This window comes from Protomyctophum bolini, assembly GCF_963924005.1.
Source record: "Protomyctophum bolini genome assembly, chromosome: 12".
NCBI lineage: Eukaryota > Metazoa > Chordata > Actinopteri > Myctophiformes > Myctophidae > Protomyctophum > Protomyctophum bolini.
The window spans coordinates 12,816,695-12,838,471 of record NC_137873.1 but is presented as its reverse complement, the minus strand read 5'-3'; the positions used below and the strand labels follow the sequence as shown (position 1 = coordinate 12,838,471).

General features: G+C 44.5%; 1 protein-coding gene across 2 annotated transcripts in view; it reads right to left on the bottom strand.

The window, feature by feature from the left end:
- The window catches only part of gnal2 (guanine nucleotide binding protein (G protein), alpha activating activity polypeptide, olfactory type 2), a 79,707-nt gene that overhangs the window by 51,174 nt on the left and 6,756 nt on the right, over positions 1–21,777 (bottom strand). Inside the window, exons 1-4 of one of the 2 annotated variants that reach the window (XM_080779215.1) lie at positions 18,261–19,223; positions 17,807–17,879; positions 15,561–15,615; positions 15,238–15,357 (exon numbers count right to left, since the gene is read on the bottom strand). In XM_080779215.1, the coding sequence (XP_080635341.1) occupies positions 15,238–15,357; positions 15,561–15,615; positions 17,807–17,879; positions 18,261–18,399 (387 nt within the window). In that variant the 5' untranslated portion in view covers positions 18,400–19,223. Of the gene's footprint in view, positions 1–15,237; positions 15,358–15,560; positions 15,616–17,806; positions 17,880–18,260; positions 19,224–21,777 lie in introns of those variants that run through there. The other variant, XM_080779214.1, reaches the window with a different exon arrangement.

Here is a 21,777-nt window from a genome sequence, read left to right as displayed (position 1 = left end):
TAGCAGATCTACAAGAACATAGCTGATCTACACCCCATAGCAGATCTACAAGAACATAGCTGATCTACACCCCATAGCAGATCTACAAGAACATAGCTGATCTACACCCCATAGCAGATCTACAAGAACATAGCTGATCTACACCCCATAGCAGATCTACAAGAACATAGCTGATCTACACCCCATAGCCGATAGCAGATCTTAGCACCTACTCCTCCTCGGATAAAGATGCTATAGATAAAAAGCCAGAGTGAGTGTTTCCCCGTACCGTACATGGTCTCGGTTCTTCAGCTGACTTCCTGCTCCGGGAACAATGGTCCACATTATGCAGGCGAGCTCATCTTATCAATGACTTTGAGACACCCCCCCCCCCCCCCAACCCCCACCCAAACCAAAATAATCACTCTTATATCTCTTCCTCGCCTCCTCGCCCCATACACGTCTTTTAGATGGGGATCGAGGAGGAGGAGGGAGGGGTTGGTGTGTGTGTGTGTGTGTGTGTGTGTGTGTGTGTGTGTGTGTGTGTGTGCGTTTGTGGGGGGGGAAGCACCACATGAGCCATCTGCACTCCGCACTTCGCTCCTGCCCTGGAGAAGGCTTATGGAGAGCCGGCGGAACGTGAGAGCACACAGCCAGAGCTTGGAAGATGGGGAGAGGAAGGGGCGTGTTTAAGCAATATTACACACGAGGATGCGATTTACCGAGTTTAACAAGCAGGTAGCTTGAGCACATCCAGTCACCTGATGAAGGCCGCTCGGCGCTCACGGCCGAAACATCGTGTCCTGAATAATGTCAGTGTTTTAACAAAAATAAACACTGTTGGAGCAAAGACTGTGTACGGACTTCTCCTTATCTGGATGTGATTTACCGACCCTCGAGTGCAATATTGTGATTATACAACAGTTACCCTTAAAGAAAACATGTCAACTCAATGTCATTATATTTATAACTAAGATATTCACTAAAACAAATCATATTTTTTTATGACAGATGTAGCCGTATACTAGCCACTAGACCAAAAATGTTCCAAGAAAATCGCTAGCATAGCAGCCTAGCTGATTTTTATGTTTTGATTAGATGTTCCATCATGCTCGTTTGAAGCACAGGGCCAGTCCAATGGCGACTTCTATTGCCAAAGAGTCCTGGACCGGAAGTTGGTAGAATGCACTGGCAACTCAGGCAACAGCCCAGATTTATTGATCAATTTATTTTAGATCGTGTTTTAGTAATAGTACAACATAAGCATTACAGAGACTTTAGTTGTCACTGTACAATACTTTAAAACAGTTGGCATGTTGCACACATGCCTAAACGTGCCGATATTTGCGCCGACCTCGTTTAAACAATGTATTTCAAACTCCAGGTTGTCACACTCCAGGGCTGCATGAACAGCGCTCGAGCGCCGTTTTCTGCCCCCTCAATAACGCAACTCTCCTTCAATGCCCCTGCCCAGGGTCCATATATGGAGTTGGCCTGTTCTGACATCATTCTGACATCTGCATAGATTCCATATTTGGGCATGCCTGACAAAGAACTCCATTTATGGGCATAAAAGGGACACAGACATATATATCTGGGTGGGGCATGCAATGCATTTCCAACTTGCACGGTTCCAAATAGGCTAGTGCCCAACGGGCACCGCTGTAGAGGCCCAACGGGCACTGCTAGTGAATAATAATGCGACATCTCCTACATAACCCACGGCGGGAGAGTTCACACCTAACAAAGTCAGTAGATCGACGCCAGATCCGCTGACTTCGTTCGGTGGGAACTCTCCCTCCGTGGGTTTGGTTCCGTGTGGGAAATCACAACACGCTCTCTGGCTTTAAAAGCACTGTCAACCTGGCTTCTGTTACACTACAGGCAAATATTTTCAGACGTGGTCCAACAATCAACAAGATTGTAGATGGTCTATGATGCTATCTGCGCGATAACCATTGTACTGTATATGCTGTAGTCTAAAATAGGGCTTGACCACACTCATTGACCACGTATGCCCTTGCAAAAAAGGGGGGGGAAAGCCAATATAGCAGATCGACAAACTCACCAATGTGCTGCGATGTGAGCTTGTAAATTATAAATGTCAGAACATTTTTGGACATTCATTTTAAGATTTGGCCCAAAATAGGGATGCATGGTGGTTTAAGTGGTTTGTTCAAACACAACGAAGAGGAACCAATCTGGTATGCAGGAAGTAACTTGCTGTCAGTGGTGGAAAAAGTACTGCAGAATGTCCCATTTAAAGTTTTCAAATGTATAATAATCATTTGAAAATAGCAGATCTACAAGCTCACAATGCATTGTGACCTTGTAGATCGTCTATTTTCCAATGGCAAAAATGTATATAGAGCTGAAGTGGTTAATGTATGTTAATAATAATCAAAATCTAACCAAATAACAAGTAACTAGTCTTACTCCACTACATTCAGTTTAGAGTACAATATTTGGATCCGAGATGTAGTGGAGTAGAAGTAAAAGTATTGTACAAATACAGTACAAATACCTCAAATATTGTAAGTACAGTACTTAAGTAAATCAACTTTTTTTACTTTCCACCACCGCCTGCTGTAATATTACTTCACTTCCTGGAAGTTCCTGCTACGTTACCACCAAAAAACTTCACTTGATTTTTTTTTTATTAGCAAAAAGACATTGTGGGCACATAGCCAGGCACATGCACACATAGACATCAAAGAGGGCTCCAGCCCCTGCCTTTTTACCTGTCTGTAAAACAACTGCCTTCTCCAGACCATGAATGCAGCATTTACTATGGTGAAAGAAATGCAAATGCCCTCCTCTCCTTTCCAAGCCATACCAGAGAATTGCTTTTTTCGGAACTCTCCTAACATTGAACGCAGCATTTTGCGCTGAAAGAATTTGTTTAGAAATCCATGTCATCTCCAGTAGCACAACGAGTGCGAGGTCGTGCCCGGAAAATAGCAGATCTACAAGGGATCAGCTATTTTCTCCCAAAAGTGCCCTCTTGCGGAATTTCAGCCCCTGCCTCTGTATTGTCTGTAACACTCTCTGGCGTCCCTGCCTCTGTATTGTCTGTAACACTCTCTGGCGTCCCTGCCTCTGTATTGTCTGTAACACTCTCTGGCGTCCCTGCCTCTGTATTGTCTGTAACACTCTCTGGCGTCCCTGCCTCTGTATTGTCTGTAACACTCTCTGGCGTCCCTGCCTCTGTATTGTCTGTAACACTCTCTGGCGTCCCTGCCTCTGTATTGTCTGTAACACTCTCTGCACGTCCCTGCACATAGCTGTTTGCCTCCCTCCACCTCTCTCACCTCCACCACCCCACCTCGACAAACATCCATAGGGCTTCTTCTCCCCAGCATCATCCCTTGTTTCATTTCATTTCACTGGCGGCTAATTACCTTTTCTGCTCAGTTCAAGTCTAGCCTCGGTACCCAGGCTTTTTCTGCTAGTTCGAGTCTAGCCTCGGTACCCAGGCTTTTTCCGTTCGCATTCGGCTCAAAAAGAAAAGCCTGGGGAAACGCATTGGAAGATCTGGCATAGGAAGCCCACTTCCTTGTATTTCGCGAACCAATAACAGTGCAGAAGGGAGTCGCTCCAAATTTGGTGACGTCAGTGTTCTCCGCTGTTTTCTACCGGAGAGAGAAGGGGAGGGGAGGGCGGGCGCTCGGATCGGTGAACCAATAGGATCCATCGTCGTGATCACGCCGGCACCAATAGGATCCCACCTTGTACTCGCTGGCACCGCCCCTCTAGACCAGAAACCAGACAGGCTGAGCCACCCGCCCCTCTAGACCAGAAACCAGACAGGCTGAGCCACCCGCCCCTCTAGACCAGAAACCACACAGGCTGAGCCACCCGCCCCTCTAGACCAGAAACCACACAGGCTGAGCCACCCGCCCCTCTAGACCAGAAACCACACAGGCTGAGCCACCCGCCCCTCTAGACCAGAAACCACACAGGCTGAGCCACCCGCCCATCTAGAAACCACACAGGCTGGGCCACCCGCCCATCTAGAAACCACACAGGCTGGGCCACCCGCCCATCTAGAAACCACACAGGCTGGGCCACCCGCCCCTCTAGAAACCACACAGATTGAGCCACCCGCCCATCTAGAAACCACACAGATTGAGCCACCCGCCCCTCTAGAAACCACACAGGCTGAGCCACCCGCCCCTCTAGAAACCACACAGGCTGAGCCACCCGCCCCTCTAGACCAGAAACCACACAGGCTGGGCCACCCGCCCCTCTAGACCAGAAACCACACAGGCTGAGCCACCCGCCCCTCTAGAAACCACACAGGCTGAGCCACCCGCCCCTCTAGAAACCACACAGGCTGAGCCACCCGCCCATCTAGAAACCACACAGATTGAGCCACCCGCCCCTCTAGACCAGAAACCACACAGATTGAGCCACCCGCCCCTCTAGAAACCACACAGGCTGAGCCACCCGCCCCTCTAGAAACCACACAGGCTGGGCCACCCGCCCCTCTAGAAACCACACAGGCTGGGCCACCCGCCCCTCTAGAAACCACACAGGCTGAGCCACCCGCCCCTCTAGAAACCACACAGGCTGAGCCACCCGCCCCTCTAGAAACCACACAGGCTGGGCCACCCGCCCCTCTAGAAACCACACAGGCTGAGCCACCCGCCCCTCTAGAAACCACACAGGCTGAGCCACCCGCCCCTCTAGAAACCACACAGGCTGAGCCACCCGCCCCTCTAGAAACCACACAGGCTGAGCCACCCGCCCCTCTAGAAACCACACAGGCTGAGCCACCCGCCCCTCTAGAAACCACACAGGCTGAGCCACCCGCCCCTCTAGAAACCACACAGATTGAGCCACCCGCCCCTCTAGACCAGAAACCACACAGATTGAGCCACCCGCCCCTCTAGAAACCACACAGGCTGAGCCACCCGCCCCTCTAGAAACCACACAGATTGAGCCACCCGCCCCTCTAGACCAGAAACCACACAGATTGAGCCACCCGCCCCTCTAGAAACCACACAGGCTGGGCCAGGCTAGTTGAGTCCAACTCCAAAGAGGGAGAGAGAGAGAGACAGAGAGAGAGAGAGAGAGAGAGATTTGAAATGGGACATTCTGCACAATAAGCACTTTTACTTTTGGTACTTTAAGTAGCTACATTTTGATGTACATACTTAACTTCTTTTGAATTCCGGACTGTTACTTGCAACAGTAGCCCCCCCCCCCCCACTGTCCTCAGGCTTCTTTTCCACAGAGGCGTGTGACACTGTCTTTTTGAATAAATGCAGTGTGTGCTACAGAGGCCTACAGAGCAACCCATAACACAGTCAGTGGTGGAAAGTAACTAAGTACATTTACTTAAGCATTGTACTTAAGCACAATTTTGAGGTATTTGTACTTTACTTGAGTATTTACAACTTCCATTACTTTTACTTCGGGGCCGATCACCCGATCCGATCAGGACAACCCTAATAATAATAATGATAATAAAAACTATAGACAAATGGGAATGTCAGGGTTAAAAGTTGTTAAAGCTATACAGTGTTGACTTCGTCGACGATGATGAAGAATGTTTGTCGACTGACAAAAACAAAATTTAAACTAAGATGATAACATGATGACTAAACCTATGAATGATGCGCAGCCTGCGTAGCTATAGTTCAAGCAGACAACTGGATAGCACTCTTTACCTGATCAGACGTGCGTCGCTGCTGCTGCTGCCACTACCTCGCTTGCATAACCTGCTGCTCATGAAGTTTTGCAAATCCCACCAACTCCCCAGAATCCACTTGTAGGCTCTGTTTCTAGATCCCCCTGGGGGTCTTAATTCATTCCCTGTAATTCTATTTGGCTTATAACTTAACTAAAATGTTAACCCATTTAGACCTGAGGACGATTCTACAAATGTCATCTAAATGGTGACAGTTTTCTGACAAACCCATGTTTCTATGTCAATCCTTCTCAAACATTTTCATGTCAAGGACCCCCAATTGGCCGCTGACCCCCATCTGAAAATATGTTGTTCCAGGCAGGGACCCCCCCCAGAAGCAAAGATTTGAGTTAAAAATGTTTACTCGGAAAGAATATATATTCAAAGGTTTGCGCCACATTTTCACGATTTTTCAAAAATAGCAGACCTAGCAGAAGTACGTAGTGCGGCACTCGGTGCCCCGCTATGAGTTTGTAGATCTGCTATTTTTCAATGGCTAAAGTATAACAAAGCAAAAGCTTAAAACACCAAAAGGGGTTCCCGCCCCAAAATGGGTTAATGTTACAGGGAATGAATAGGGACAGAGCCCTGACGCCAATCTATGCTTCATATATCTATGTTCAATTATGCTCAATAAATAAATATTCTAAATTCATTCTAAGAGTTGTAACTAAATATACTGACAATTTTGTCAACAAATATAAACTAGACTAATATGTTAGGGAGGGACTAGAGGAGAGATAATTTTGCGCTTGACTGTTGCGCCCTGAAAATAGCCGATCTATATATAGCTGCGACGCGTTGTGAGCTTGTAGATCGGCTATTTCCAGCATGCAACTAAGTGTAAAATCAGCCATTATGACGTCATCACGGCCCATCAAAATACATTTTAGTCGATATTTAGTCAACTAAAACTAGACTAACACTGACACATTTCAGATGACTAAAATATGAAACTTTACTCTAAAGACTATGAAAAATAATAAAAACTTGCTCAAAAATCAACATAAGCTATGGCCCTTTTTCCAGCCAAGCCATGCATAAAGCAGCCACCCAGCTCCTTATGAACCCATGATGGCCATCATCATCATCACTACTTTTATTAGACTGAAATAGATGTGTGTTCCACAACACAGAGTGCTGACTTCCATGTTTTACTGCAGTTAGACACACTACGGACAAATTTAGCTAAAAAGAGAGCAATAGAAGAAGTGGAGGCAGAGAGAGAGAGAGAGAGAGAAGAAAGACCACAACTGTTCATGAATTTCATCTTTCACAACATACACCAAAAACAGAGCCGTCTTTCCTGCCTGCCACCCGTTAACCTCACAGAAGCTTCAACTCAGTCGATTGTATGAATCAATTCATGAAAATAAAACCAGATAAAGAAGACAACACATCATAATATTATGATATCCCAAAATCCCACAAGATATCTAGGCCCTACCCTACCCTGCCCTGCCCTGCCTTACCCGCATTTAGCGGGTTTAGCAGCTTCCACTATCCGTAAACGGTATATTGCGGCCAGCCACATTACCCATTACCCACTATACATTATGCCGACCACTTTATTTGCGGTTGGAGGTGTGCCCGTGGTTGTGTGTTCGGTCGGTCCTTGTGATACATAAACTACAGACACACACTCGCTCGCTCACAGAGATTTCACGCACGTATAGTATGATGATATAAAGTGGTGGGTGTAGCCGAGTGCATAGAGAGGACATGTGGATAAAAGTGCCAGAAACCTTCCCAAATAACACGCCTGTCGCTGTGAGTTTTCTCATCACATGACAACAAGGCTGGCCCACCGACAGCAAAGCCTTGAGGCCTGTGAGGTGTACCTGAATAGCAGACCAGTGAGGTGTACCTGAACCAGCTATAGCAGACCAGTGAGGTGTACCTGAGCTAGCTATAGCAGACCAGTGAGGTGTACCTGAACCAGCTATAGCAGACCAGTGAGGTGTACCTGAGCTATAGCTATAGCAGACCAGTGAGGTGTACCTGAGCTATAGCTATAGCAGACCAGTGAGGTGTACCTGAACCAGCTATAGCAGACCAGTGAGGTGTACCTGAGCTATAGCTATAGCAGACCAGTGAGGTGTACCTGAGCTAGCTATAGCAGACCAGTGAGGTGTACCTGAGCTAGCTATAGCAGACCAGTGAGGTGTACCTGAGCTAGCTATAGCAGACCAGTGAGGTGTACCTGAACCAGCTATAGCAGACCAGTGAGGTGTACCTGAACCAGCTATAGCAGACCAGTGAGGTGTACCTGAGCTATAGCTATAGCAGACCAGTGAGGTGTACCTGAGCTAGCTATAGCAGACCAGTGAGGTGTACCTGAGCTAGCTATAGCAGACCAGTGAGGTGTACCTGAGCTATAGCTATAGCAGACCAGTGAGGTGTACCTGAGCTAGCTATAGCAGACCAGTGAGGTGTACCTGAGCTAGCTAGCAGACCAGTGAGGTGTACCTGAGCTAGCTATAGCAGACCAGTGAGGTGTACCTGAGCTAGCTATAGCAGACCAGTGAGGTGTACCTGAGCTAGCTAGCAGACCAGTGAGGAGTACCTGAGCTAGCTATAGCAGACCAGTGAGGTGTACCTGAGCTAGCTAGCAGACCAGTGAGGTGTACCTGAGCTAGCAAGCAGACCAGTGAGGTGTACCTGAGCTAGCTAGCAGACCAGTGAGGTGTACCTGAGCTAGCTATAGCAGACCAGTGAGGTGTACCTGAGCTAGCTATAGCAGACCAGTGAGGTGTACCTGAGCTAGCTAGCAGACCAGTGAGGTGTACCTGAGCTAGCTATAGCAGACCAGTGAGGTGTACCTGAGCTAGCTAGCAGACCAGTGAGGTGTACCTGAGCTAGCAAGCAGACCAGTGAGGTGTACCTGAGCTAGCTAGCAGGCCAGTGCATGCCCACTCTGAGCTGCTTCCTTTTGGCCTCGCACGTCAACGAGTGCACCGTTCAGGTCGGCATGAAGTCTAGGTGGACAGAATAGTTTATTGTCGCCTGCCTGCATACTGGGATGTTAATACTAATAGTTAATAATATTGTTAATCGATTAATCACCGTTAAGAAAAACTTAACAGTTAACAATTAATCAATTAATTATCAACCAAATCGTTTTCTGTGAATGTAATGCTGTCTGTACGCGCGTGGCCCAGGAACGCACATGTGGGCCGGTTTAAAAAAGTTCCCCCCACCTTGGTAGCCACAGAAACGTTGCTGCTTTTGCATGTGATGTGACAGACAAGACACTTTTCATTAAATGCTATTCCTCATACAAAGATGCCATTGCCTGGCCCTGTATCTCAAATGGTCAAATTAATATTTGATTAATGAATTAATCAATAATTCCATCCCTACTGCAGTTCTACATACAGTTGCATTAGCAGGCTAGCTAGCCAGCTACATAACGTAAAGAGACTGGATACAAGCGGGCACGTCACTTCCACCCAGCCAAAGGCAGGACAGCGTAGCCAATGAAAGCGATGGGCGTGGTTTGCAAACTTTTCACACACACATCAGCCTCTACCATCTACTGTACATACTTCTGCTGGGTGAATACAGAAAAGCAATTTCCCCTCCCTGCTGATACAACACTCCCCCTTCCTTCCTGAATCCCTGTTGGACTAGACTAGTGGTTTTGGTCCTTGAGGGGGTTCCAGGTGGTCCCCAGCTATGATGGAGAGTTGTTAACCAAATGGACCCTTAAAGATCTTTAACTCTTGAGAGCATAACATTTTTTATTTTATTTTAAACATTTTAAGCTCTCTCAAGAGTAAAATTATTGTTAAACGTCTGCATTACTTAATTTACAAGAAGTCTACACAATTAGAGAATAAAGATTAGCCTGTTATCTCGCCTATGGCACCAACATCAATACAGCATGGAATTGTGGACAATCTTATCCTACAACAACAAAATATTCTACGTCTTCGGTCTGAGTAAATGTCATCACATGGTGGTCCGTGGTTCAAATGCTGAATAAATAATGGGCCTTGATATGAAAATGATCTACAGTAGCAGTAACTATAGCCTTGATAGCTAACATATGCAGAGACGACCCCAAACCACAACCTACCCTACATTGGCCTTTACAGCAGGCTGTCTGTGCAAACAGAAATAACCAATGTATTCTTTTTTTTCCCACGATTTTGTAACCCATTTTTTCACCCAGTGTCAATTATCTAATGTAATCCTGGGCGCTACACGTCCTCTGCCAACCTGGGGGGGGGCAGCGGACTGACCTCATGCTTCCTTCTATGCATGAGGAGTCCAAGCTGTTTCTTTGCCCCAAAGTTATTAGTGCAGCCACGCCCGGCAGCCGGCGAAAACTAGAGTTCTCAACAGGCCCCAAAATGAATTCCCGGCCCTACCCTGGCCCTCATCAAACCTTGTACACTCAAGAGAAGGTCCCCGCTACCACCCTTATATCTCCATGTACTGTATGGAGCTGACCTGTTCTGACATTCCATTATGTTGATCTGACCTCATCAAACCCTGTACACTAAAGACGTGCTCCTTATATGTACAGTAGGCCTACAGAATTAATTCTATGTTGATCTGACCCCCCCATGCCAAAGCGCCAGCGCTCACCCAGCAGTCTGCCGTCAACGAGGCGGATGCGTGCACGCTCGCCCTCAGGCGTCTTACTGGTATAGATATTCCACTGTTAGGTTCTATGCCTTAATTGTAAATTGTACGTCTGCTATTTTTTTTCTGAAAAACATTTTTAATCGTTTTTCTGGGGGAGGGGGGGTCCACGGACTAATACATAAATTGGGGTCCTCCTTGGCACTAAAAGGTTACCTCGACTACTACTACTAATGCATTGTACCTTTTCATGGGTATTAACTATTAAGGCAAGAATGCAACATTTAGGCAATACGCAACATACGCTCAATCAGGTTGATGTACATCTGTATGTAAGGCCTGAGGTCGATTCTACAAATACATTCTAAATCAGTAGTTCTCACACTCAAAAATAGCAGATGTACAGGCTCGCAGTGCAGCACAAAGTGACCTGCTGAGAGCTTGTGGATCTGCTATTTTTGAATAGCCAACGCAAAAATCAAAAATGACATGGATGCTTTCCCGCTTTAAATTGAAAGATCACCCAGGCGAGGTCTTCCAGACCTAAACAACTAGGAAGCCGTGTCCATGAACAGGTGACGTGAACCCAAATGATGACTTAAACCTTGAATGCGTCCAGAAACAGGGACTCAGGGAGGCACAAAAAGAGTAAAAAACAACTACAACTGGTAGCTACATTCACAGATCACACCACCATCAGGCTATGCCATCATCAAGTGTGTGAATAGCTGTTGAGAGGCGCCTCTAATCTACTAAAGGTGCAGTATTTTAAAATGAGAACAGGACCAAAACAGAGACTCACAAGGGACCTAGAATGTAGTGTACGTCGTAGCACACCATCACGGCAGACTCACAAAAACAGAGCGAATGCCCATTCTCTCATCGAGGCCGTGACATTGTGTTTAGGCCTGTCACAATTATTTGCGATAATCGCAACTATTTTTGCACAATCGTCAATCGTCATTTCCAAAACAAATAAAAAATAGCAGTTCTACAAGCTTACAACACGTGTTTGTAAGCTTGTAGATCAACTATTTCTGCTATTTTGTCATTCTTTTGGAAAGAATTATAAAAGATGATTACAGTGTCAGTGATATCTTTGTATGTTTAAGTTATTTGTCCTATATCTGCCCTGTGCAATTTGTGATTACGAAGCCTAAAAGCAGAAACAAACAGAAATATGAATTGTAACGTTCCTGTTTCAATGTTCAATGCATAAAGCACAATTCAAATCGTTAATCATAATTATTTGTGTGACAATTAATTGTCGACTTAAATTTGTAATCATGACAGCCCAAAGCGTAGATCCAGATAGAACAGTTCTTATTCTGAAGAGCATTAATACCACCCCCCTTTGTGTGAGTTGAATGCATTCAGTTCAATGCATGTTGAGGGGTCTGGAACTTTTTTCCAATTCCAGTCCACAGGGGCATTTAACAGTTGGTTTTACAACAGATAATTCCTTTGATATCAAATGCTCTTCCTGGCGTGTGGGCGATAAAGCTTCTCAGAGTAATTCGTGTTGGGATGTGCATGTTTTTCCTCATCAGTTGTTATTATAATATCCCTGGTTTATTCCAAGGCCCACCATTCGCATAATGCAGCTCCGGGGTCACAGACACACAGTTGAGCTGTGGTTGTGTGAGACTTAACTCAACAATCTGGTCGGCAGCACAACTTCTGCTTCTAACACACTTTTGTTTTACAACAGAAAGTAGGATAAATTCTATGCAGCAAAAGGTGGGGCTCAATGGAAGCGCAGATACACTTCTCATCTTCCAAAGCAACACTACACTACAATGACCTACTAGCCGTATATATTATCTTACACAAATAAAAAATAAATGCGAGTGCATGAGAGCATTTAAGAAGTCTAGGAGTCTGGCTGTGACCTTCCATATTGGCTCTTAGCATATCAGATGGACACTACGCCATAGCACTGCTTTTAAATAGCAGTCAGAAACTCATTTGAATTTGCTCCACTTCAGTTGACGGGAGATGTGTAGCGGCTAGCATAGCCATCGCAGCGACATTTGTTTCCGTTTTGCATAGATGGCCATTTCTGTTGGCTCATTGTTTTCCATAGGGTTATTATTGTTATCCCCTCACCTGATGCGGTGGGGTTAGGGAGAAGATCTTTTTAGAGAGAATGTGGCAGGACGTTAGAAAAGATCTAACCTCAACAGCTGTTGTTCGCTCACTTTTTTTGGCTTATCATCATTGGGCCACTTCTGAGTCGAGGGCACACACAGTCAAATCTAAGTGTGAATTTAACCCAGACTGTACAAATGAAATGGGTCTAAATGAAACTACAATTTAGGCATTTAGCAGACGCTCTTAATACAGTGTGTAAGTGATGGCTCCATAAGGGTCTGTTTCGTTCCCAGCACCAATTTAGCAGGGGACCCCAATTTCACTCTTTCCAAGTTAAACCACCACTGGTGACTCGACCATGAAAAAGATGCTACGCGCAACGTCATCCAACCTTTTTGAATTTTTTTTGTGCCAACAGGTGTATGCCACAGGTCACCGTATTGGCTGGGTTCCCGCGCAGGCCGTATTGGATAACAATGTAGTGGTGACACTGATGACATAAGTGAAGCCTGAGAAGCGCTGACAAGCGCAGACACACCAAACAGAGCCATGTTGTTCCCCTCTCGATCAGCCCACCCCACACGGCCCGGGCCTGGGAACTCAAACGCTGGACCCGTGGCTCTCCCCTCCCCTCCCCTCCCCTCCACTCCCCACACAGCATACAGACCCTCACCACAACGCAACGTTACAGTAGCATGGGAGCGCTGTCCTCTTACCCCATCAAGACTTGAGGCCGACTCTACAAACGCCTTCTAAAACAGTAGTTCTCAAATTGAGCCCCAAATTGAGCCCCACATTGAGATTATATATATATTTTCACACAGGCATTGACCATAATGTTACGGAGGTCTTAACGAAGCCCTTTTTTTTTAATTTGACAAATTATTGATGAATAATTACTTTATTAGTGAATTAAAATTACCCATCCACTTACATGGGACAATAGGAAAACTCACATCAAGTATTTTTCTCTCAGAAACCGTCGGATCTACAGTTTTGGAAGGGAGGTTCATAATGATTATTAAAATGAATTTAATAAATAATTACATACAATAAAAACATCAGTCGGCCTCATGGTGGTGCTATAACAGTCCACAGTTGAAGCATAGGTCATAAAATCAAAATGTCACTTTCCCTGAGTCATGGCACATCTACGACCATTTGCGATTTTTCACCATTTTGACTTTTCTTCAAAACACACTTTTTGCTCTTTCACCTACAGCTTTTATGCAAATCTCACAAAAATCGGTACACATGATCTCTGGACCTATCCGATTAAAACACCACAGGCAGAATTCTCATAGTCCGTATCGTTCGGCTGTAATCGGCGTCCAAAGTTAGTGGGAGGGGCCTGTTTTAAGAATAATTACACAAATCACCAACGGAATGTCTAATCCACCCCAAATTTCATTCACATGTTGAGAGTGGTTTAATCAACAGCCCAACGCAATTCCATTTACAGCCATAGGGGGGCGCCGCGAATGCGACATTTCTGTTGCAAAACCATGTTTTTTGGGAGATAAATCCCCTTCCTAATTACTTACACATGATGATCACAGGGGTGACTTGACTTTGTAATTGGCTAGCTAAATCAGTGGGAGGGGCCTACATTTCAAAGCTGTCTGTGCCATCGAGCCAACCACACTTGGCAATTTCCCCAGAATTGCACCTTTCCTGTACTACTTGCAAATCAACAAGTATGAAATGCATTCCTACTGTACCCTTGTTGGGATGTTACATAATAAACCTTTTATCTAACCATTTATCTATATTGCTATATAGCCTGCAACAGAAGTTATTTAGAAGCATGATTCTTAATTGCCAACAGCAATGGGGACATGTTACCATCTCCGCTGCATGTAACGTTTAAAAACAATGCAGATCTAAATGAGATCACCGGAAAAATTGTTAACATTTAATGCATGCATTTATTACATGCAGATGCCATTTCTACTCTGTCTACACATCTGGAGAGAAATGCGAAATCCCCTTTTTGTGTTGAATTTCAACAAAATAGCAACATATGAAAGCAGCCGTCTCCCCTGCGGACGGTACATTTCCATGTCCGTTTGCCCGGTGCCGCTCCACTGACTGCTGCGACAGACAGTTCACTCCAAACAAGGAAGACTTTGAAAGATTATGTAAAACATTTATCTGCATTTCCAACATGTGACCTGGCGCTTATCAGAGAGCCCATCACAGCCGACAGGAATCCCATGTCTTTCCACTCGCATTCAAATCCCAAATGACCAGGTGCACAATCAAACACATTGTGTTAAGTGTTAACGTCTCCAAACCAGCCACGCTGTTGATAGTTAGGAACCAAATGGACCCTTTACGACCGGGGCTGCATCTCTGAAAGCGTACAAATGGAACCGGATGGACCCTTATGGGTCCATTTGGTTCCATTTGCATGCTCTGACTCTCAAGAGTTAAATAAACACTGAGGTTTTGGCTGTGTGCTAAAATGGGCTAACTAACTAACTGTGTTGACATCACCTACAAGTTGCATTTTCCAATCTACCCTCACGGATCCGCACAAAACAATGCCTCTAGCTTTGTGTTGTTGAAAATGTCCCAAAAAGCCTAAGATAAAGGCCGCCTGGTGGAATTTCATCCGTTATAGATAATTAGGAGTGATACCCCTCCCTGAGCACACTGTGCTAAAAAATCTCCCATTGTTAGTCATGGGACACAAGGTGATCCTAGCCGGCACCATCCCTCTTGTTGATACTGTAAGACTCACGCACCTTCTGACTCCATCACACACACACACACTCATGTAAGCAAGCTAGCGTGTGCGCACACACACACACACACACACACACACACACACACACACACAAAGAAAACAGTCAAGTTTGTCAATGTCTTACCTGTGAATATTCAAAGTCGGAGACTGGCGCTATGCTTTTGATGTATTCGATTCTGAACTGGTCCTCTGGGTTGGCTAGCGGGACTGGGGGTATTAAAGTGCTCATCGCAGACACTATAGTCTACAAAACAGAAGTCGGGGGAGAGGGGAAAACACACACACACAAAAAATAATTAAGCAGCATAAATACAGGATACTGTACATCAAATCATAAGCCTGTCAGTGAAATGGGATTGCCATGTTCAACAGACAAAACTGCACTAAAACAGAGGGAGACAGGGCACTTTTTGATTAAAAGGGCAAAATGGCACAATTGACACTCACCACTATGGCATCCTTCACGTTTTTCCGAATATCTTGGATTTTCTGTTTCTTTTCTCTGCATCGGGGGACAAAGTACACACAGGCCACAATCACAGACGTGACAACTGATAGACATAGCAGATACGGTACAAAGGTATAGTAGCCAACAGTAAGTAAGCTAGAGATTACTGCAATCAAGATACTGCGAGAGTGAAACAATTTCAGGACATCGGGCCCGTTTCAAATTGTGCGGCACAATTAAGTGAAAAAACTAAGATTGCAATCTCTAGATTCAGACACCTATGAAATCTCATTTCTACATTTGAGCAAGAATCATGCAGCACTAGTTGGCTGTCCAATTCATTTTAGTTACTCTTATGATTTTGCTACAAGAAAGAGAGACTTTAAGAGAGGTTTAAAGGGATAGTTCTGTTTTATTTTTACTTAAGCTGTATGAAATACTTGCCATTAATATAGTGGTTGCAAGTTGCAACTGTATTAACTGGTAATTAACCGTACGACGTGTGGACACGTCATAACTAATCCAACCGACGGATCCAGAGGACGTGTCCTAGCGCATTTTCATTGATATCAAACGAGAGAAAAATATATTTTCTTTTTTTTTAGTTGGTCTCCAAGGCCACCATACTCTTCGCTCTTCGTTCATCCACGGTCCCATTCACTTCCCTGTTTACCGCTGCAGAATCGTATCTCCTAATCTATAGGGAGCTCTCCGTGGTTTTGATCAGATGGATATACTAAGCTCTTCATTTCTGACTTCTGACCTGCCTCTCGTTCACAATATGAACGCGAGGGATTATTCCGCGATTTTTATCGTAACGAGACCAAGGTAAGCAAGCAAAAATATGTCTCAGATGAAATCCCGGCGCTGATTGTGTTAATTGATTGCATGGTGGGAGTTCTGCTCTGGTTTTGGTGAAATATTAAGTAGTTCCGGTCATTTTGTGGGAGCACAGGGGGCCACGCATTAAAAGTAAATGAATTCAGAAAACTACTGACATTTGTATTGTTGACATATTTCTTTCATATTTCTAGTGCAACCTTCGTAAATTTTTTACCCCTCTATCACACGGAACTTTGTTTTTTGTGTCCATATCACTACGCCCAAAAAATAGTTCCATGTGATAGAGGGGTCAAAGTTGAACGAAAGTTGCGCTAATATTTTAATATAGTTTTGTGGATTCATTTACTTTTAATGCGTGGCCCCAGTGCCCCCCACAAAACGACCGAAACTAGGCTACTTAATATTCACCAAAACCAGAGTAGAACTCCCACCACGGGACTCGGGCAATCAATTAATACATTTGCAACCACTATAACAATGGCAAGTATTTCATACAACTTAAGTTAAAAAATGGTGTGAACTATCAATTTAAGACAATCAAGCACTTTGATGTTGTCTGTTTAAAGCCACATTAGTTGGCTCCAGGTGCCATCACATTTTGAATGTAGTAATGTTCAGCAACATGAGAATCGTGATCTCAATTCTTGTGGAGGAAAACTCGAGATTGACATTGAGCAAGAATCGTGCACTAGTTTAGAATGACCACACTCTGGTTTATGATCAATGGCATGGCAGGGCCTTGCAGCAAAACAAATCATCAATATAGGGGCCTATAATATAATCGAATCCATACCTATCACCCTTTCACATCAAACAGTTGCTTAATGTGACATCTCCGCAGCACTCAAAATCGCACGACTTGTACGTGCACAGTTAACCACTTAGTTAAAGCCCTATACCAGTGTACTTATTCATACAATAGCACAAAAAACTATAGCCAATCTACCTGCAAGCTCACAACGTGTGGCATGGTTGTGAGTTTGTACCGTATAGATCTGCTATTTTCCCCATTTAAAATATATATATATTTTGGAACATTTTATAATGACAACATGCCAAAAATAAGGACGCCATTGAAGGGTTCAAGTGGTTCAATCTAAAATTGGAAGAAAATGGTGAGATATCAGCTGCTTGGGGCTTTGGACACTGGGCCCGGTGCCTGCAATGGAAATCCATTCAACCCTCACCTCCACACACTACAGTCTCACTGATCCGGACTGACACTGCAATAATAAGCATCAATAATAACACTAATAACAGCATTGTTGTCTAATAAACACGCACGGGCACACACGCACACACGCACACACACACACACACACACACACACACACACACACACACACACACACACATATCTGTTATTATAATAAGCATGGGTATTGAATGACATAACACTCACTCTGCGTTGAATCCGTTGACGTGTAGGATTCTCATCTGCTTCACAATGGTGCTTTTTCCGGACTCTCCGGCACCTTCGGGGGGGGAAATGGGACCAAATAAAACACAAATATATCTTTACAAAAAAAAGGAATAGGCCGAATACAAAATAAACCCAATAATAACGCCGCCATCCCGGTGGTGGACGTGAAAACCCCAACAAATGTTTTTTTTCCCCCCAAACGAAGCTAATTGTATAGGTTTTGTGTGGGGCTTAGTTCGTTCGGCTTCTTTTCCATCAATATCCACCCCCATGACATATTATTGCAAGCGCTGTCAAACGGGCTACGTGTTCAGCAAAAAAACACGCACACACACACACACACACACACACACACACACACACACACACACAGAGGCTTATTTTAGAGATAACATTTCTGCAAAGGAAACCACACATTTTAATACAGCCTTACCCAGTAATAACAGCCTGTGCGTGGCTTTATACGCTTGTCTCTCTTTTTGCAACTGTTTCTCGATTTTTTTATTCGCCTCCCGTTGTGCCTTTTCGTCGATGCGTTGATCTTCAGTCTTGCTGTTGCCCAAACAACCCATCTTCCAGAAAGCCTGTTTTAGCCCTTCGTCGTAAAACCGAAAATAATAATAATAATATATATCTATATATAAAATGTGATACCTCGAAAAGGAGGGTTGGGGGTGGGGGGGACAGAAATGAAACGGTAAAATGTGGGGGCCGATCGGCTTCTCCTCCGTCGGTCGGTGCTAAAGGGAGGAATACGTTCTCTTTCTCCCCGTTACGATTCCGTTTTAGCCGCAACCAACCGGACCCTCCTCGGCATCCGAGTCATCCAAAGCCAGTTCTTGATTTTACACACACACTCACGAAGAAAAAGATAAAACGAGCCTTTAAAAATGTATATAGGGCCTATATAGGACCCCCCCCTCCAAAAAAGGCCGAACGGAGAGGGATTTCAATAATGTGGGAAATCCAGTCCAAAAAGTGTCCCCTATGATCGGTTCCTTCCACCTCTCTCTGTATTTTTCTATCTGGATTTCTATCAGTTATTTTGTGTCTCTTTAACTCAGCACTGCCTCCCTCTGTGGCACCAGGAAGTAACAATGTAGCCGAGTGGTGGTGGAGAGAAGAGAGAGAGAGAGAGAGAGGCTAAAAAAGCCCTCGCGTTAGTTACAATGTAACAACGCCACTCATAATAGCGTTGTGAATAAAAAGAGGAGCCATTCCATTTCCCGGTCGGTCGGTCGCTGTTGTTGTTATTATTCTTATAGTCCCCGGTGCGGTGCTGGTTCCTTCCTCCTTCACTAGGCTGCCTGTTAGCTAGCAGCAGCAGCAGCGCACACACACACACAGCAAAGCCGGGCGATCAAAACTAGCATCGAGTCGACGGCTGTGAAAACTGTCCGCCTCCACCACCGACCGACTGACTCCTCAGCTCAGAGGGTTGGGTCTCTGTGTGTGTGTGTGTGTGTGTGTGTGTGTGTGTGTGTGTGCGTGTGTGTGCGTGCGCGCGGTGGCCCGGCCTGAAGCTAGCTGTCCAGTTGGCTGCTAAAAAAGATCCTTTGTGTTATTGAACCAAATGGGTCCATTTTTTGTATCTAACAACAAGGATCTTTATTGTGTGCACCCTGCCACCACCTTTTTTGTTGCATTATCTTAATTGTATAGTCTTCTTCTTTATAGTATCCTGCGAATATAAGACCCATATTATTAGGGTCCATAATTTTGGATCAATGGACACTGGGGATTTTCACTGCGTGTACTCTCTTTTACAGTAGCCTATCATTATTGTATAGTCTTAGATATCTTGCAAAAGACATAACAATTCTCCATGGCGGACATGTGTAAACAACCTGTGTCATACTAAGGATAGTTTGGGTGATTGTTTTGAGCGGTGCCTACCGCTCCAATGCACAGCTATGTGCGTCTGTCCATATGTGATGTATATGTCCGTTTCAGTAAGGACAGCTGCAACACCACTGGTAGACCTACAGTGGCACTCTTGAGGGATACCGGAGGGCTCGCCATGCAGTTTACCAAGTCGCCATGGCGAAAACTATTCATCAATGTCTTCATCGTTATGCTAAGATGCTGTCTTCATCAGTGTAGTATGTCAAACTCACAGATGTTCATTTCCAAAGTGATCAAATTATTTTGTGCAATTAAATGGTCAGCTAGATACTGATAAAAAGTTGAGTGAATACCAATGATAAGTAGGCCTACCATTTCAGGATATCGTTGTTTACTAATGAATTACATTGTTTCGGTACTTTGGTGTTAAAACTTTTAGCATTCCTATTTCTCTAGTGTTAACTCTAAACAACTATCCCCTCTCCCTCTCTCTCTCTCTCTCCAATGCAAATGAAGGTGAAGTAAAAACTGAAATGCACTAAATCGCGGCGAGTTGGTAAACTGGCGAGTTCTCCGGATACCCTCTTGAGCAGCCTAAAGGGCTACAATACAGCTGTTGTGCTTCACACTGACAACTATAACTATAACAATTGCACAGTACAGTACAGTACAGTACAGCACACGCACACACACGCACACACGCGCACACACACACACACACACACAGCACCACTCTGTTCACACAGGTGTGATTTATTCCTTCTTGGTAATTTCAAGGGCCGACCCTCTCTCTACTTTCCTGACCCCCGTCCCCATATTATTACCCTCTCTCCATCCCCTAACCCCCGGTCCTAAATAATTAGCACCTCCCCAACCACCCACCCACCATTCCCAAAATGCATTGTCTTTACTGTTGCCTCTGCTAAATTAAGGTCCCCCACCACACACAGGCACCAGTGCTGCCATGTCCGCTTATATATAAGCAACTTTGAGCTTGTAAATTATTTGTAGTTGTGGGTTGCAGTCTAACTCGCCAGTTTTCCAACTCACCACGGTTTCGTTTTACTTCACGTTCATTTAAATTGCATTGAATTGAGAGAGATGACAGTTGTTTAGAGTTTATACTAGATTAAGTATGAATGCTAAAGTTTAAACACCAAAGTACAGAGACAATGTATTTCATACTATCATTGGTATCATAGGCCTACTCAACTTTTTATCATCATCTAGCTACTGCTGACCTAATTGCACAAAATAATTTGATCACTTTGGAAATTAACTATAACAGCTGTGGGTTTGACATACTATACTGATGAAGACAGCATGTTAGCATAACGATGAAGACATTGATGAAGAATTGGCGAGATGGTAAACTGGCGAGTTCTCCAGTATCCATTTTCACAGACCTGGTCACTTGTTTCTCTCGCAAAACCTGGCAACACTGACAGGCACCCTAAGCAGCACATATCCCCCACAGAGCTATTGTAATTAAAATGAGAAACCACATATAGCATTCAGGTTGTGACCCTGTCCTGTGACTGTCCTGGACAAATGATCCAGCCGTTTGCTATACCACAGGAAGGCAGCTAGGGCTCTACTATATTGACCAATAGTTGAGAAATAGTAATAGGAAATTGTTGACTATTATTTATGACTAATATAATTCGATTTCGTGGAGTTTTACAAAAGATGCGTTCAAGATTCAAAATAGACTATCAACTATAACAAAGTCTTGGACTGGTTGACGAAGACAAAACTGACCAATTATGCGATTAATCAATTATTTCACTATTTGACAGCCCTATAGAAGGTCTACACGTCATAGATCATGTTAGTAGACTATTCATTTCACATTCATGTAGTGCATTGTCCCTCCCAAATAAACAAATAAAGTAAACTGCAGTACTAGGACACTGGATTGAAACCCACAGTTGACTTGTGGCATGAAAGACAAAAAATACAACGATTTTCACAGTTCATTGTATGAAATGTATGTGCACTGTGTAGCATCAAGTAGAGTAAAACAGGGTGTGGGCTTGGCTAAAGTTGGCCTTTCTTGGCTTCAGGTTGCAAGTGAGATCTTTGTGTATCTTTACATTTGCATG